The 20,244-nt window shown below is 39.6% G+C and overlaps 1 protein-coding gene across 2 annotated transcripts in view; it reads right to left on the bottom strand.

Annotated features, from left to right (window-relative positions):
* Positions 1–3,873: 3,873 nt before the first annotated feature.
* The window catches only part of LOC138959164 (inositol-trisphosphate 3-kinase homolog), a 43,879-nt gene continuing 27,508 nt past the window's right edge, over positions 3,874–20,244 (bottom strand). For both annotated transcript variants that reach the window (XM_070330540.1, XM_070330541.1), the window contains 5 exons: positions 20,042–20,098; positions 19,301–19,354; positions 15,811–15,930; positions 12,263–12,436; positions 3,874–9,397 (listed from right to left, as the gene is read on the bottom strand). In XM_070330540.1, the coding sequence (XP_070186641.1) occupies positions 9,332–9,397; positions 12,263–12,436; positions 15,811–15,930; positions 19,301–19,354; positions 20,042–20,098 (471 nt within the window). In that variant the 3' untranslated portion in view covers positions 3,874–9,331. The remainder of the gene's footprint in view (positions 9,398–12,262; positions 12,437–15,810; positions 15,931–19,300; positions 19,355–20,041; positions 20,099–20,244) is intronic.

The following is a 20,244-nucleotide window of genomic DNA, read 5'->3' on the forward strand; positions in this document are numbered from 1 at the left end:
CTATATATTGTCTGCATGGCTGTCTGTCGGATCTGTATGTCTGTCTGTCTCTATCTCTGCACCTTTCAATCGCTCTTTCTCTGTACCTCTTTTAAATCGCTCTCTCCCTTGTCTCTCCCGCTCTCCTCCCCCTCTCTCTCTCTCTCCATCTGTCTTCAGTCTCTCGCTCTCAGTTTCTTTCTCGCTCGCTCAGTCCCCCTCTCTCCCTCTCTAATCTTAGTCTTGCATGATACCGTAATATATACATACACGGATGTTTTTCTGTGTGTGAGTGTCACAGTGTACCGATACCGTGTGTACGTATGCGTTTGTGCGTGTGCGTGTGTGTGTGTGTGACGGTGTGCCACGGTGTGTGTGTGTAATGAACTCAGTCGGGGAGAGAGAGAGAGGCAGAGAGAGAGACTGAGTCACACACACACACCAACGGGAATATGGATTGACGCCACACGAAGGAAGGGAGATAAACGCAAAACACTGGAGAAGATAAGGAAGAGTTAGTGGGAATGGATCTGGAAAGATGAACAGAAAAACCAAAATCGATTCAGCGCTGCGCGCTGAGAGCACGTGTTGAAATATCTCATCGACCAGGTTGTGTCCGGGGTGTACCTGAATATGGCCACCAAGTTTCAGAAAGAGATCCATCGAGAACTTTGGCCGTGCATCGCGGACACACACACACACACACACACACACACACACACACACACACACACACAAGTCGTATATATATATATAGAAGCCTTAAGAACCATAATCGTCCCATCAATATTTGTTCAACATTGTTGTTTTCCTTTGGTCTGCATTTACTCGTTCAGGATATTTAATTCATGTTCAATTTACTCATCAAAATCAAATTTCATTGTTAAAATTTGGATATCATCATCCAACCGATTTTTGAAGGAGTTAACAGTTTGTGCTTTTTTTTATGGAAGGTGCAAGTGCATTCCAAAGGGGTGCAGTTCTGTGAATAAAAACATCTTCCTCAAATTTGTTTTACAATGTTCAATATAATTAATCTTAATCAGCAAAGCTGAAAATGTTTTCCCTTTCCACCTCGTCAACTTTATTAACAATTTTAAACATCTGAATTAAATCACCTCTGCGTCTTCTAAATTTCAGCGATGGTAGGTCCAGAATGTAAAGTCTCTCAATATATATATGTCAATTCTTTTAAATCCTTTAATAGGCATGTCGTCTTCCTTTGAACTCTTTCTAAGGCAATAGATTGTCGTTTAAAAAATGGGGACCATACCAAATTACCATATTCCAAATGCGGCCTAAGTAATGATTTATACAATGTTAAAAAAGAATCTATCCAAATAATCGAAACTCCTTATACCGTAAAATCCCTAGCATAAGCCCACCATCTAGCAAACGCCCACCCCCCACTTTGGGCCAAAAGTTGTGCACAGGGGTAACTACCTAGCAAACGCCCACCCTGCTTTTTTCAAAGAGACTATAGGCTCACGTTCACTAGGATTTGTTCTAAAAGTCATCTTTTTCCCCTTCTTTACCTTTTCGTGTTTCTTTCCTTTTTATATTTAGTCAAGTTTTGACTAAATATTTTAACGTAGAGGGGGGAATCGAGACGAGGGTCGTGGTGTATGTGTGTGTGTGTGTGTGTGTGTGTGTGTGTCTGTCTGTCTGTGTGTGTGTGTAGAGCGATTCAGACCAAACTACTGGACCGATCTTTATGAAATTTGACATGAGAGTTCCTGGGATTGATATCCCCGAACGTTTTTTTCATTTTTTTGATAAATGTCTTTGATGACGTCATATCCGGCTTTTCGTGAAAGTTGAGGCGGCACTGTCACGCCCTCATTTTTCAACCAAATTGGTTGAAATTTTGGTCAAGTAATCTTCGACAAAGCCCGGACTTCGGTATTGCATTTCAGCTTGGTAGCTTAAAAATTAATTAATGACTTTGGTCATTAAAAATCGGAAAATTGTAAAAAAAAAATAAAAATTTATAAAACGATCCAAATTTACGTTCATCTTATTCTCCATCATTTTCTGATTCCAAAAACATATAAATATGTTATATTTGGATTAAAAACAAGCTCGGAAAATTAAATATATAAAAATTATTATCAAAATTAAATTTTCGAAATCAATTTAAAAACACTTTCATCTTATTCCTTGTCGGTTCCTGATTCCAAAAACATATAGATATGATATGTTTGGATTAAAAACACGCTCAGAAAGTTAAAACAAAGAGAGGTGCAGAAAAGCGTGCTATCCTTCTTAGCGCAACTACTACCCCGCTCTTCTTGTCAATTTCACTGCCTTTGCCATGAGCGGTGGACTGACGATGCTACGAGTATACGGTCTTGCTGAAAAATGGCATTGCGTTCAGTTTCATTCTGTGAGTTCGACAGCTACTTGACTAAATGTTGTATTTTCGCCTTACGCGACTTGTTTCTTATTACATTTAGTCAAGTTTTGACTAAATGTTTTAACGTAGAGGGGGGAATCGAGACGAGGGTCGTGGTGTATGTGCGTGTGTGTGTGTGTGTGTGTGTGTGTGTGTCTGTGTGTGTGTAGAGCGATTCAGACTAAACTACTGGACCGATCTTTATGAAATTTGACATGAGAGTTCCTGGGTATGAAATCCCCGAACGTTTTTTTCATTTTTCTGATAAATGTCTTTGATGACGTCATATCCGGCTTTTCGTGAAAGTTGAGGCGGCACTGTCACGCCCTCATTTTTCAACCAAATTGGTTGAAATTTTGGTCAAGTAATCTTCGACGAAGCCCGGACTTCGGTATTGCATTTCAGCTTGGTGGCTTAAAAATTAATTAATGACTTTGGTCATTAAAAATCTGAACATTGTAAAAAAAAAAAAAAAATTTATAAAACGATCCAAATTTACGTTCATCTTATTCTCCATCATTTTCTGATTCCAAAAACATATAAATATGTTATATTTGGATTAAAAACAAGCTCTGAAAATTAAATATATAAAATTTATTATCAAAATTAAATTTTCGAAATCAATTTCAAAACACTTTCATCTTATTCCTTGTCGGTTCCTGATTCCAAAAACATATAGATATGATATGTTTGGATTAAAAACACGCTCAGAAAGTTAAAACAAAGAGAGGTACAGAAAAGCGTGCTATCCTTCTTAGCGCAACTACTACCCCGCTCTTCTTGTCAATTTCACTGCCTTTGCCATGAGCGGTGGACTGACGATGCTACGAGTATACGGTCTTGCTGAAAAATGGCATTGCGTTCAGTTTCATTCTGTGAGTTCGACAGCTACTTGACTAAATGTTGTATTTTCGCCTTACGCGACTTGTTCTTTCTTTTTTCCTTCACTTCTACTCACACGACCTAACTTACATGCTTTCGGGGTTTGTATTCACTCAATTACACGGTTGAGCACAAAACTTACTTTGTGCAAAGGGGTCTATCCCTAGCAAACGCCCACCCCCCCAATTTTGCCCTAAATCTGTGCACAGGGGGGGTGGGCTTATGCTAGGCAGTAGGGATTTTACGGTAATACCAATCATTTTAACAGCCTTATTAATTGCATTTTGTATCAAATTTCAAATTATTATCAAAAGTCACTCCAAGGTTTTTTTCTGTTGGATTGTTGGCTTATTGTCAATTCTGCTTGGTGGTGTGTGTCTGTGAAATATAAGTGTACAGTTATGACTGTATCTCACATGACTGAAGGACAGTTTGAGGACGAGTGGATGAACTCCTTTGAGTGTGTGTGACAGTTAAAGTTATTAAGAAAAAAAGTTATAAATGTAAACACACACACACACACACACACACACACACACAAAGATGACTTCGTTAGAAGTGCATCCATACTCTGTCTGGTAATTTGCTTTATAACACACTGATGCAAGATTAAGTAATTCAATCAAACAATTTATTTTTATTACTTTAACAAAGAAAGGTGCGTTAGCGTACAACAATCAGTGTCGCACACCCAATTTTCATATAAATATAATTTATAAAAACGTACTGAAAACAAACAGAAAAACAAACCCAGAATCCTCATCCCAGTTTAAATAAGACCCATTATGTCCTGATAACTTTGGTGTTTGACAACAGCTCATGATTATTTTGCAAATACTGCATGACACAGTCTGACGAAAGCATCCACCTCACACAAAACAGAAATTCCATTCATAGAAACAATGATTTTACATTGCTTAAAACTCTCAACTTTAACACATTTTCACAGAAAAAGCTTTGAAGACGTAAAAAAAAGCTTTGACCAGGCAAAAGATGAAATGTATGATTGTGCAATAGTTCTGATTTACAAAAGAAAACAATAAAAACAAAACAAAAACGCACACACACACACACAAGTAAAACAATATCAGTGCAAAAACCCAGGCCAAAATTTTAACACGCAAATAAAATATGATAGAATCACATCATTATTTCTTAGTATAGGGGATAGTGAATTCGTATCTTACAACAACCAAAAGAAGAAAAAGTTGCTAGCATAAACACCCAAATATGCTTATAGACCCAAAGATCTTTCGGAGGGTTCTTACATAAATCACTAAAACCTGTAATGGTCAGGCTGATGACTTTTGTGAAAAAAACATACACCACACAACACAGATAGTAAAAGTGTCACAACTTAGGGCTTACAAATTCTACACTACTCAACACTTCTTCAACATTAAGAAAAATATTGCACAAACATCTCACTGGAACATAACCTGAACATTAAATTCAATTAACTTTGCAACATTTAAAAGGCCATATCATATACTAAGAATATTCACATTAAAATGAAGCGTGTGCACACACACGAACACGCACCAGGATGCTAGGATTTATTTTTTTGGCAAATTTGCAGTAATAGCCATAAAGGTTTGGCAATTTTAAGCTGTTCTTAGTGCCAAGTTTAAGCACCGTGAAAAACTGTGTCCAAAATTTGACGAACATGGCAGTACATTTTTTCGGTGATTTCAAATAAGGTTGGTATTCTGCCAACTGCCGATACTAAACAATAACCTTGTGCACAAACACACACACACACACCCCCCCCTCCGCACATACACACGCACCCAAACAGACATGTGCACGCCTGCGCACACATGTAATACTTCTTTTTATGGTAGCGTAAAGAGGAATGACAATTATGAACCAGAAACAAGGCGGGGAAACTGCTTAAAACAAACTGTTTGACTACAGTTAAGTCTTCGCATTCTCTTCTTCTTCGTTCATGGGCTTAGACTCCCACGTTCACTCATGTTTTTAGCACGAGTGGATTTTTACGTGTATGACCGTTTTTACCCCGCCATTCAGGCAGCATACGCCGATTTCGGGGGAGTCTTCGCATTCAAAACAGATGCTGTTCTCATGATGATGAGTTGCTCATGTAAAGAGGAATGACAATTATGAACCAGAAACAAGGCGGGGAAACTGCTTAAAACAAACTGTTTGACTACAGTTAAGTCTTCGCATTCAAAACAGATGCTGTTCTCATGATGATGAGTTGCTCATGTATTTTCTTTTTTACATGGCCTTTATAGTTGTTCGAGTCAAAATAAGCGTGCACATAGTGCAAGTTGTCCTTGCAGGAAAAAAAGCAACCAACAAACATTCGAGCAAAGAAAACAGACATTCCGTGAACGCAACAAGGGGTAAAATCTCACATAGATCTATTTATTTTCCCCCAGCAAATCAATCCTGCCAACCGTTGAGAAGACTCGCCAACCAATCGTTCAATACAGAGAGAATACCAAGCCTTGGAACAACACTAATCCTGAGAATTCTATGGATTGCACTTTGACAACAGACTAAAGAACTGGTCCGTTCGGAACAATTTTTAAAACATTTTCATTGGAGAAAGTGGGACTAATTTAGGCTGTCTTATTAAATGCCATCTGTATAGTCATACAAATGTTAAGCTTTGGTCTGAAATGGTTGGTTCCTCCGTACTAACAGGAAGAACAGTTTCAAAGACTTGCTGATTGGTAACAACAGGATTGAATTGGCCTCTCCTTCTCCTGTAATCAGTTTCAATCAATCGTTCTCGGAACATCTTGTCCATAGGATCAGTTCAAAGAACTAATGGGAGAACGGACGTTCACCTCTCAGTCGAGCAACGACCATAATATCGCAAATCTATCAAGTGATGGAGGTGAGTTAGAATGATTCTGCAAGAGTAAATAAAACTAATTAATGCAAGAAGAAGGAAGCACCCTTGGCAAACGCCAGTGTTGAGGGTAGTTATATCGGATACAACATCACGAAGCCTCCACCACCATCCCCTCTGTGACCAATAACACAGGCATTTCTAGATTTAATTTCTGCTAAGATCTAAAAGTCTTTGAAAAGATGGGGCTGCGTTGTTTTATTAAAGGCAGAAGGAAAATCCTTAAAAGAGATGCAAATACAAGCACTCATATTTTCAAGATCCAGGCTTTGAACAAATATGTGCACTTTTTTTTTACTCTTCAGGTTTTCTTTGGAAACTGTGATGGATCCAAATACTCAAAGTCCAAAATTTAGCTCTTCAAATAATTAAAAATAAACCTCTCCCTGCATTTTACATGTACATTACTGAAATTAATGCAGCTGACCTTATCATTAAGCTTCTTTGTGCTATTTAAAAACATTTTTTTTTATAAAGCACGAACATGATTGTTGAAGTTTTCCACCTTCGCAGCACAAGGTGAACATCAAAGTTTTAAAAAGGTGTTCAAGAGACCCCCCACCCTCCTTTCTCCCTTTCACTCCTAACTGAGAGGCACGCTGCGTCAATGCTGCTCATCAGAGCAACACATATACATATTTCGGCATGGTACGTGAAACTGGCCAAAAAACATCCTAATATTATGCAAGTGAACCGCACAAGGAAGCAAGCAACCCAAGCAATCAACCCATGATGGTCTTTTTTCACAAGTCTCAAGAGTGGGAATGGAATCCTGGTTGGCCCAGATAATATTCTCTCATCATCAAATCCCACCATCTCACATCATTTGCTGGGAAGTTTTCTTTGGTTGTAGTCTATTTTCAAAGCTAACACAGAAACATACACATTTATGCTTCAACATAAAAAAAAATCTGTTTACAGAAACTGCAGTAAATGATAAGTTCTGAAAAAATAAGGGTCAGATTCACACATAAAATTAAAAGCTTTCAAGAAGAAATAGTCTGCTTTCATGCCAACTGACAAGAATTGGAATGAAAAATAGGATTGTAACATTTCGGCTTCAATTTTTTATCCTAAAACAAAAAGATAATATCATGAAATGCATTCTATTTCAAGATAACTGAGGACAACATATCTTTCAAACATACTTTAATACAACAACAAAAAACACACACACACACACACACACAAAGGTAGACAGTGGTTAGCATGAATACCCAACCAATGACATCCGTGCTGTCAGTCTGACTGTTCCTTTGAATAATTTGCAATGCTCATTTGAATAATTGATGGCAATGGCCAATGCTGACAAATTATAATATGCTGACGATTTAAGGATCAGTTTGCCTTCCATCCTGAGATGAGGCCCTGACAGTGGCATCCTCATGCTTGATTGCATGTCACAAATGTCAAGTTCACTTTCACTTGTGAGTCAATGTACGCATGCTCATTGAACTCCTTGCTCCAACTGGAACAAGATTCTGGCAATGGACTCCATTTTTAGATTCTGGCACCGGACTGAATAGAACCGTTTGCATCAAATAAAAACGGCAATTATTGTCCATTGGCATTATTTTTAATGGTAACATGAGCTGCGCAGTTGTGACCTTTGATGAATAATATCAAACAGAGATGATTGACTTAATAGTATCCCAACAGCAAGGCTGTTGAACACTTCCAAAGGTGAAAGACGAGTGAAGAAACAACATGCGTGGAATGTGTAATTATTCATTTGTACTCAACCGCGAAGCGAAGTTATTTACTTTGCAATCACAACATTATGCTGGTGTATTTTCGATTTTTCTATTGCTTTCCCTGGAAAACCTTGATTCATCGGGTACTGATATCAAGCGAAAAGCTGAAAGTTAATTTTTATTTTTAAAAAGGCAATAGGCTGGTTAAGAAAAATCATCTTTAAGTTAAAAGCGTATGAAAAATTATGCTCTTGGGTATATTTCTTTCTCGTTAATAAAACGTTTTGACCACAGTTCTGAATTAAAGCTTTAATCCCAACGTCCTTCCTCACACACACACACACACACAAATGTACAAAAAGAAAAGAAAGAAACGAAAATGACACATGATTATGTTGGTGACGACAAAATTATGCACATGAAGGTTCACATCAGACGTCCCTACTGAGCCCATCACTTTTCTTATTTTTGCTCAGAATTGGAAGAAGCCATCATGGGAGTGATAATTATTCTCTGCATCCAATGGCAACCGTACTGGTATGTCCACTGCATCTTTACATGGCTCCATGCCACATCAAGAACAGTACAGTCGAACCTGCCCTGGCGACAACCTCATGATAATGACCACCCCAAAGGATACAAGGTTCTTTCCTGCGCGTACTCAGTTCATGGACTGCAACTCCCACGGCCTTTACGTGCACGACCGTTTTTACCCCGTCATTTAAGCAGCCATACGCTGCTTTTGAGGGAAGGTTCTTACCTACAAAATTCACCTTCCCATAACAACCTTTGTCTCCAAGGACCTCTTCTGTTAAAGTGGTTGTTATACACAGACAGGTTTGACTGTATCATTTAAACCCCTTTTTCACATAATGCTATAGATGTATGTACATACAACATGTTTCCTGTCGTGCAAATGGAACCACGCAGTGGAATGGCTGTTTTTCTTACAAGTCCTTCGTAAGTCACTAAACTGGCTGCATATCGTACAAGTCCTTTGTAAGTCACTACTGGTTGCATTACATACAAGTAATTTCTCATGCATTAATTATACTGGCTGCATTTCGCACAGGTACCTTTCTAAGTCACTAGCTGTTGAGGCCTGTACTATTTTCAATAATTATGCAAAAGTGTAGAAACAGTAGGTTTCTCAAGCACTCTTTTCTTGTTCTGCTTTTGCGCCAGCAACCCTGGTAGAATCCTGAACCAAAGGTACTGGGGGGAAAAACTCAGTGATGTCCAAAGCTCTATATGAGACTGGCAGCATCCGAAAAGTGATGACACCAACATGGCTGACTCTGGCACCGACCTTGTTGATTCTGAAATTCACCTGATGCTGAGTGAAGCTGCCTGTCACAATACCTGAATATACCCTTGGTCCTGCCCGGAAGATATTTCTTCCTTGGGTGAGAATGTTGTATCAGTTGAGAGTTCAATTGAGCCAGTAATCTACCCTTCAGAGAGACAGGTTGTCAAGGCTATTGCTCCTGAATGTCATCAGCTGTTGTCATTGGCAACACCCAGCTCTGGACCAAACTTACCATCCACAATGTTTTGCACAATCTGCACAAGGAAATAAAAATGAGATAAGTTTAAAGGCTTTTTGTAAATCATAAAAACAACACAGGAAGCCTGCTGCTGAAATTCTGCTTCAATAAACGATGTTACACAATAACTCTGTTAAGGTTGTTATGGGATGTAAAAGAGTAATGCAGCCTTTAAAAATGAATCATTGTTTGAAATAATTATTTTGAGTCAAGCAATTGTGGTAAAAATGAGCGCTGCTGTGCATTTTGTGCAGTTCCTGTTCAATATGACACCTTTTTGGCTCACGTAAGTGTAGCCTATGCGATGCTAACTTTTGTCAGTCTGAGCGTGCGTAGGTATGTATGTATGTATGTATGTCTATGGTAGAAACTTTAACATTTGACTGAACACCGACATACTAATTTTACCTGGTTATTATCCAAGCAACAGCTTCAAAATATTGAAGCAATGATCAACATTTCGTCGGCACGTATGTAGTTAAAGTGTGTATCCAAAGAAAACGGGTGGTGGGGGCTTTTGGGGGGGTAAAATTAGGTGACTGATTTGTGTCGTGTGTGGTATGTAGACCAGGTCAGGGGTCAAGGTTAGGTCAGATCGCGTGAAGGATTGTGGTATAGAAACAGTTATCACCGAGCTGCAGTTCGCCGATTCGGAGAAGACGATTTCACATTGTTCGGTTTCGTAGCTCCAGAAAAATAGATAAAGAAGATACCAAAGGAGATTTCCTACAGGTTAATCTGCACAGCATGTTTCCAGTGTCTGCGCGAGGAAGCGCTGTCAAAAGCGCAGTGTCGATCTGGCCATCTGGCAGTCGTGTCCCCGTAAGTAGGCTACAGACAGACAGATCTAGATCTAGTGTCTCGCACTCTTGCACCGTGTCACCTATGCTTACTGTGTGTGTGTATGTGTGACGGAGTGATTGAGTTTGTGTTACTGTTTGTCGATTTCTTACGTGAGCCTTGAAGGCTTCGCCTCTTGTTTTTATTTCATATGAAATGTGTACGTCCTCGCTCAAGATCGCTGCCATAATGATGGAATGGCTGCTGATTGAAAAGACACCACACGGGTTGGCTTACACAAGTTACTACTGATCAACACTTTGGGGACTTTTTAGTCAACAGTGAGGGATTGTGAGTGAGTCAGGTGATCCTGTATTTTGACAGAGTCTGCTCAATATGACAAGTTTTCTTCTTTCAAAAACATGCACATTGGAGCTGTGAGTTCACTGTAACGTCAACAGGGTGTTTACAACTCCCTTCACCTTCAAAGGGATACAACTCTTTCACCGCACATAAAAACCCTGAAAGAGGTATTTTCTGAAAACATCCATTTCCAATTAATACCACATGACATTGCAAACAAAAATACAAAGATTTTGAGATGGCTTCTTTTATTATCAATTACGTTTAAACAAGGGAGATGTAGCCAAGCCCTACTTTGCTACTCTAAAAGCGTTAAAGTATGAAGTGATACAAGCTTAACATCATTGTTCTAATGCTTTAAGCAAATGTAAACGAGTGCCCGAAGCACAAAAATCCCCTTTGGAGGCAAAGCCAGTCAAACAGCATTGAGATTTTAGAGCTAAATGAATAGCCTTATAGGAACTGCTATTGGTTCCCAAGAGAATACCAGGAGACAGCAGCAGCCGGACCCCGTCACAAACAGTTCTCTACAATTAACAGGTGTCTAACCGGCAACTCACGTACAAGAAACATCGAGCTCCTATGAATAGCCCACGCTCAAGCCGTCAAGGCCGGCAGAAAACTCTGCAGAGCTGTTGTGAAGGGAGACTACTGCGTCACCCTCTCACATGAATATCAGTTTTTACACAAAATTGTTTATTAGTTGAACTTCATAGCTGTCATTTTATATATTATTGGTTTTCAGGAGTAGTTATGGAGATTTGATTGAATATGTAGTGCCAGAATCACAGATTCTGGATTTCTGGTAGTTTTGATGGCAATTTTAGTGCCAGCGGCACAGAGCTGTCACTGTAGCCCTCGTGAGGGCTAAAAATACTGGGAAGAGCTGAATCTTAGATCCCTTCTCTCTCTGGTAGCTGATCAACTCACTGAATGCTATGTTAATGTCTTCAGCCTCTGCGCTTTCTGTAAAGTTTGCTGCAGCTGGTTATTGTTGTTCCAAAGTAAATGCCGTATACAAGTGTTCCACGGTTATTTTTGTCAGCATTTGATTGGTAAATGTAATGCTTTTTTTTGTGACTAACTAATTTTTCAGTAAAAAGCATAATAAGTGTGTTTTTATGTACTCAAATTCTAAAAAGGATTATTTCCCTTGATATGTGAAGTAATGTTTTTTGTACGTTTGTTTTGTTAGAATGTTATTTACATCTTGGTAGATTAGAAGTGTTTCTTTTTTCCTTCGGTATTTACATCTGTGTGAAAGTTTTCTCAGACCATGCTACCTGCCCTGCAGTCCACTGTGTGAATGCTGCATGAATAAAAGTTTCAGTGTAAATGGTGTTTAGGCTTTTCTCTTGACTTCTTCAGTTCTTGTCTTGTTATATTCTTTGTTTGTTATCAATCATTGGGTGTTAAGTAAAGATGGTTTTTGTGGTGTTCCTCCACTGCTAGCCATTTTTCTATTTTTATTATTGTTGTGTTATTTGAAACACATTGTGAAACACATAGTTTCTCTCATTGTGAAAAAGTGACTTATTGTTAAGTTGTTTGCTTCTTTCTTCTCAACAAATAACATTAAAAACGTTGAAACCAAGTCGCTTTAGTTTGTGCTTCTGTCCTACCTTTCCACTACATAACCTTTCTTGTGTTTTTTTCCTATTCTCAACCAGCCAACTGATTTGCCAACCAACAAACCAACCAACAAGCCAGCCAACCAGTAAATAACAAAGCAACTGACGTGTATTAAATTGTCCAGCCCACCGAGGTAGCCGTCTTCGTGAGTGCCGATTTTCCATGAGGTTCGGTGGTCTAGGGTCAGACTGCTGTCCACTGGAATAGTCTTTGCGAAGTCGATCATCCACGCATTACAACTTTCCAAGTCATACATGATGAGGAGAGAACTGCCAATGATCTATGGGTGAAAAAAAAGAAAGAATAAAACAAAAACAAACAAACAAAAACATAAGCACAGGTTCATGTGTGCAGAGGCAATACCATCGTTCCATCTTGGACAATTTCAAAGGTGACAACAGAGACACTGATGGATCAGCATTACCTGTATGTACCTGAACTGACAACTTACAATGAGCCCTTGAATACACTACACGCGCGCACATTGTTTGTTTGTTGTTGTTGTTCTTCTTCTTTTTACATTAATCAAGTTTTGACTAAATGTTTTAACATAGAGGGGGAATCGAGACGAGGGTCATGGTGTATGTGTGTATGTGTGTGTGTGTGTGCGTGTGTGTGTGTAGAGCGATTCAGAGTAAACTACTGGACCGATCTTTATGAAATTTGACATGAGAGTTCATGGGTATGATATCCCCGGACGTTTTTTTCATTTTTTCGATAAATGTCTTTGATGACGTCATATCTGGCTTTTTGTAAAAGTTGAGGCGGCACTGTCACACCCTCATTTATCAATCAAATTGATTGAAATTTTGGCCAAGCAATCTTCGACAAAGGCCGGACTTCGGTATTGCATTTCAGCTTGGTGGCTTAAAAATTAATTAATGACTTTGGTCATTAAAAATCTGAAAATTGTAAAAAAAAAATTTTTTTTAATAAAACGATCCAAATTTACGTTCATCTTATTCTTCATCATTTTCTGATTCAAAAAACATATAAATATGTTATATTTGGATTAAAAACAAGCTCTGAAAATTAAAAAAATTAAAAATTATGATCAAAATTAAATTTTCGAAATCAATTTAAAAACACTTTCATCTTATTCCTTGTAGGTTCCTGATTCCAAAAACATATAGATATGATATGTTTGGATTAAAAACACGCTCAGAAAGTTAAAACGAAGAGAGGTACAGTAAAGCGTGCTATGAAGCACAGCGCAACCGCTACCGCGCCAAACAGGCTCGTCACTTTCACTGCCTTTTGCACTAGCGGCGGACTACGTTCAATTTCATTCTGTGAGTTCCACAGCTTGACTAAATGTAGTAATTTTGCCTTACGCGACTTGTTGTAGTTTACTGAACTGTTTGTTGCCCGTTAAAGCAAGGTCAGACAGGGAAAGGGTTAAAGTTGATAAAACTAACTAACCAGTTCGATTTTTGTATCCTGCCATCTCTGAAGAAGCAACATCCAAAGCTAAGTGATGTCCACTTCATTATTATTTGTAGTCTACCTTTATTTTTGTTCGAGATTGATAAATCCAGATTCTTGTGAACATTCTGTTTTGACTCAAATTAAACGTTCCATAAACTTACCTTTCTTAATATTTTTATTATTGTATAAGGAAAGTAAGGATTCTATCTGTTTCGGATTTGTCAATGGCTTGTGAAAAAAGAGGGGACTGTATGCAGCTCTGATTCATCTTTGACTACCCTGGATATTGTCCCCTGAAGGGTGTATGTCAGCAAGTCCAACATGTCCTCGATGCCCCTATGAATGGCCAAGCTGTGCAACGAGCGCTCAGGCTGACTGCACATCTTGAACCTTTCACTTCTAATGAAAGAAACCAAAGTTGACTGAAGTGAGAATTAGAGCTTGCTTGGACTGGGTGGCCGAGTGGTAACGCACTTGTGCTCGGAAGCGAGAGGTTGCGAGTTCGACCCTGGGTCAGGGCGTTAGCAATTTTCTCCCCCCTTTCCTAACCTAGGTGGTGGGTTCAAGTGCTAGTCTTTCAGATGAGATGAAAAACCGAGGTCCCTTCGTTGTACACTACATTGGGGTGTGCACGTTAAAGATCCTACGATTGACAAAAGGGTCTTTCCTGGCAAAAATTGTGCAGGCATAGATAAAAATGTCCACCAAAATACCCGTGTGACTTGGAATAATAGGCCGTGAAAAGTATAATGCGCCGAAATGGCTGCGATCTGCTGGCCGATGTGAATGCGTGATGTATTGTGTAAAAAATTCCATCTCACACGGCATAAATAAATCCCTGCGCCTTGAATATGTGCGCGATATAAATTGCATTAAAAAAAATAATAAAATTAAAAAAATAAAAATAATAAAAATCCCTGCGCTTAGAACTGTACCCACGGAATACGCGCGATATAAGCCTCATATTGATTGATTGATTGTATGTGTTGGCTAAAGTGCCGCAGAGTACTAGTAACATAGCTTACAATTACAATATCGATTTCTTTAAACATGATTTTTATGTATAGATATTCTTACATGGATGCTCTTCTTGTACATTTCTTTTTGTATTAACAAGTTCACCACATTTTACAATTCTTTATTACTAGCAGATGTCATTACAAAAAGAAATCTCTGCGCTTAGAACTGTACCCACGGAATACGCGCGATATAAGCCTCATATTGATTGATTGATTGTATGTGTTGGCTAAAGTGCCGCAGAGTACTAGTAACATAGCTTACAATTACAATAACGATTTCTTTAAACATGATTTTTATGTATTGGATTCTTACATGGATGCTCTTCTTGTACATTTCTTTTTGTATTAACAAGTTCACCACATTTTACAATTCTTTATTACTAGCAGATGTCATTACGATAGTTTCTTTTCATGAACTGAGGACTAAGGAAGCACAGTTGTTGAAAAAAACAACCTGCAAACTTCACTTACACAGCATAATTTGTCATTTGGGCTAGCAGATTTTTCTGTTTGTTCACCTGCCAGGCAGTGACAATAGACGTTTTCCGAAAATAACTCTGTCAGGATTTACAAGTGGAAAATGGTTACGTCCCACCAAAACCTCGGACAACCGGAAACACATATAAACACGTGTTTGACCAGTTAAATCAACGATTGCAGCAAATAACTGGCTCCAAAGTGTTTGCTATGCAGCGTCAGCTCGATATGACCCCATTTTGTTTTTTAAATATACACATCACAGTTAACTATTTGCTGCGGCAATGTTGTATCGCTTGCCCTCTGTGTTAGCTGACAATGCCGGTGTTTTGCCCGACTACTGAGGTCACATGAGTTTTGCTTGTGGCTGAGGTCACGGCAGCGGTGTGAAACTGACAAGAATGGTTAGTGATCGCTGGAGTCAAATCAAGTGAATCGTGGCTCCGATGTGTAGATTTTTGAAAGAAAAAGGCATTATATCGATTGGAAACAGCATAACATACACATCAGCGTTAGTTATTTGCTACAATTGTTGTTTTAACTTGTCAACCTTGTGTTTCCGGTTGGTCTGCAGTAAGCGAACCCGGACAGAGTTATTTTTGTAAATCGTCTATTATTGACTTGATTTTCTTTGTTCACATGCAGTGACAATTATTGACTGTCAAGCGCATTTGATGTCCTCTTAGAGAGAGATTCAAAGATTCACAGAAGGGGAAACAAGTAAACTTACTTCATTCCCTTTGAAGAATATTGAGTTCTCAAACTTGTCCCTGATTTCAATGAGTCTCGTTAACAAGGACTTCAGCGGTGACATCTGGCTCTTGAAAAAATTCAGCATCACCTCTGCTACCTGGAAAGGTATTTCAGAACTAAGTAAAGAAAGGGTAATACAAGTTTAGAGTATGTTGACTTGTAAAAGAAACCAATCATCCCTAACAACAGAAAGTGCAGAAACAAATTCACAACTTACAGTTTAAACCAATTAAGTAGATGTGCAACGCCAAGGCACTGCATACCCCAGCGAAAGACAAACCTCTCTCTCTCTCTCTTTCTCTCTCTCTCTCTCTCAAACACACACACACACGAACACACACACACACACCCCCCCCCACACACACACACACACATACACACACACACACACACACACACACCCCAAGTTACACACGTACACACATACACACTCACTCACACGCACTCACTCACTCTCTCACACCCACTTCATACAGTACACAAAACACACCCCCATACGTACATATAGACAGACGGACATACACACCTTTACAAACAAACACACATACACACACATATATACACTAGCGCACACGCACAAACACACCCACCCACCCACTCTCTCTCTCTCTCTCTTTCTCTCTTATACAGACACACACCCACACAAACACACACACACACACACACACACACACACACACATGTACATACGCACGCATGTACGCACGCACACACCCACGACACACACACACACACACACACACACACACACACACACACACACACACACACACACACACACACATTGACTCACATAAATCTCATACACACAAAACACACACTCATACGCACATACACAGTTGGCCTAGTGGTAAGGCGTCCGCCCCGTGATCGGGAGGTCGTGGGTTAGAACCCAGGCCGGATCATACCTAAGACTTTAAAATTGGCAATCTAGTGGCTGCTCCGCCTGGCGTCTGGCATTATGGGGTTAGTGCATGCTAGGACTGGTTGGTCCGGTGTCAGAATAATGTGACGTGGCGCACGTTATAATGTCAAAGCAGCACCGCCCTGATAATTATGGCCCTTCGTGGTCGGCTGGGCGTTAAGCAAACAAACAAACAAATACGCACATAGACAGTCGGACACACACACCTTTACAAACAAACACATATACACACTCATACACACACAAACATACACACAAACTCATGCACACACACATTCACACACACACACTCTCTCTCTCTCTCTCAAACACACACACACCCACGCACACAAACACACACACACCCCAAGTCACACACACATACACACACTCACTCACACGCACTTACTCACTCTCTCACAAAAAACTTCATACACACAAAACACACACCCATACGCACATATGGACAGACGGACATACACACCTTTACAAACAAACACACATACACGCACACACATACACTTATGCCCACACACACACTTACACACACACGAGTACAGACCCATGCACGCGTGCGCACACACACACACACACACACACACACACACACACACACACACACACACACACACACACACACACAAACAGTAACCAGACCTGCCTACCCCTGAAATGTACCATGTGTAGTTTTGGGTGTGAAAATAAGGCAAATGTGTAGTTTGGCAGGTGAATGTGTAGTATTTCAATTCGATCAACCCAAACCGCAAAACAGAAGTTACTTATACCGTACTAAAACAAACACTCAACACAAAACTATTACAATGTGAACAATACTCCTCATACAAATACAAACAAAGCCCCCACAAAAATACAAGCCAAGCATTAAGTTTATTTGTTAAGAAAAAAATTATTAAAGTCTAGTTTGGAACATTTGTTAAAAAAAAAGCTATGTTGAGGGGTATGCAGTTCATTATACAGTGGGACCCCCTATTCAAGACCTGTGACAATCTGAGAACATCAAGTCACAAAAAGTAGGGACTGGGAGTATATGTATCAACATGAAGGCAAATTTGCATATAAACAGAACAGGTTTGCGTCGGCAATAATATGGCAGATCATTGCCTCTGCTCTGGTTACCGATCTCTCAAAAGTGAGCTTGTCTTGGTCTTCTTTCCCTGGCACGGGTTTCTTCACAAAACGGTCCAGTTTCCTCTGCTTTGGTCGGGATTTCTCGAATTCCTGATGGGAAGTGCTTTTCTTGTGGCGGTTACACGGTCGTAAAGCCCACTGTGCTTCACTGAAAAATCCGTGTTGCACACAGTGCAGTCGGCAAAATGCTTCCCTTTTCTCGACGAAACTAGGCTTGGATGCTCCTCATAGTACTTTGGCAGAAAAGCCTGTAGACAGTAACACTAACACATGTGCACAAAATGAACACAAACACACACACACTGCGCGAGAGAGAAAGAAGTTTGACCAAGCTTCTTTTTTTTGCTCCGTGGCGGTTGATCGCCAAAGTTTTCTGAATCCGTGTTCGTCGCTGTAGCCATTTTTTTCCCTCCAGAAAGAATGAGATACGAAGTGACCGCGTTCAGAAAAGTATGTGCTGAAACGCCCGCGATAGTTGTAATAACAGCAGCAAGACCAACTGACTACGCTACTCTCGCGGGCGCCGGGCATGTTTTGCACGCAGTACACAACCGGTTAGTACAAAATTAATTATGGATCGGAACTTGCTCGCGTTTTTGCGTATTCAAAATGTCAAAATGTGTAGTCAAAACGAAACGTTTGCGTAGTATAAGACAAGCATGCGTAGTTGCGTAGTTTTGGGACCAAAATCGTAGTTTACTACGCTCAATGTGTAGTGTAAACAGGTCTGAGTAACACTAACACATGTGCACAAAATGAACACAAACACACACACACCAACACACACACACACACACACACATACACCACACACATACGAGTACAGACTCATGCACGCATGCGCGCACACACACACACACACACACACACAAATACACACACACACACACACACACACACACACACACACACACACACACACACACACAAACAGTAACACTAACACATGTGCACAAAATGAACACAAACACACACACACTGCGCGAGAGAGAAAGACTACAGGGAGGCATGACGTCATGATGCATTAATTGACGTCAAAGACTTTCGACCGTGACGTATTCTTCTTACGCGAGCTTTATCCATAGACTTGGAAACTACGGAATTTCTACCCGTCCAAAGCGGCCTTGGGTGGCGTTTGCTGAAAAAATGGGGGCGACTATTGCACCCACCGTATTTTTGTTAGTATGGTCCCAATTTTTGGTGAACTTCCATCTCCAACTGTAGCACGTAGCCGGGCACAAAGAATCCTTCTTTATCATGTATTATTCGGTATGCACATTTCTCAAGTCGATTACAGTATAGCGTTCACGGGATACCTCCAGCTTCGCTGGGATAATTGTTTATTGCAGCAGTTTAAACCTATACTTGTTTATAGCATAACATTACACAAAATTAAACAACACCAATCACTTACTTGTTCTTTCCGTTTCGTCTTCTTGAGATTTGTGTTGGGAGGTTCACCGGACATCTGAAATGATGAAATAAATCAACTGACCTTAATTTCTAAAATGCATACCTCTTAACAGAACACCCATAGACTTCAAACTTACTCTCCCTTTATTGGTACATACAATCCTTCATGTGCTAATACTCACACGTTCTCTACTGTCTGGGTTTATCTCTTAAGTGTAATATTAAATTTGATGTCCTGAACTCAAATAAAAACAAGAAAAGCAATTGTCCCATTGCAGTGGAAACCTAGCATGCCCACTCCCCCCAATAGAAGACTCCCTCTTTCAAGACCAACCCCCCTCCCCTGCCCCCAATCAGTGAAGCTCAGAGACAAACATAACCAAAGACTGACATAGAAATACATTTTTTCTTTAGCAAACTTTACTTCATGTTCAAGGGACATTCCTCTATGAAAATACTCCTTACAACAGGCACAAAACCAAAGGCAAAAAACACCAAAGGATAGAGAAATCTGCCCTTCACCGGTCGACTGATCAAACTGGATGTTTTCATTTAATTACTACTGGAAGTCACACTTGCACACATTACAGTATCAAGACCACAACAAAACAAGCAAGACGTCTCTCAGAAGCAACGTTTTTGGGTTTGTCTTTAGCCTGACACAAAATAAATGGTTTCTGCAACGTTAGATAAACATCATTGTCTTAATAAGAACGTTTTGAAACAAAAACATTTTACTCACCCGAATTGCCTCTATTCTAAAGCCAAGGTCGGCAGTTGAACTTTCCTGTTCACGAAACTGGAAGGCAAAAAAAGGAAGGTTAGAATAATAATAGGTTTCTTTAATAAAAGCTACAAACGTACAACAACACTTTTTTCAGTTTGTCTTTAATATTATTTCTCTTAATGGCCACACAATGGTTAAGAAAGTAACTGTTAAAAGAA

This window comes from Littorina saxatilis, linkage group LG2 (genome assembly GCF_037325665.1).
Source record: "Littorina saxatilis isolate snail1 linkage group LG2, US_GU_Lsax_2.0, whole genome shotgun sequence".
NCBI classification, from domain to species: Eukaryota; Metazoa; Mollusca; class Gastropoda; order Littorinimorpha; family Littorinidae; genus Littorina; species Littorina saxatilis.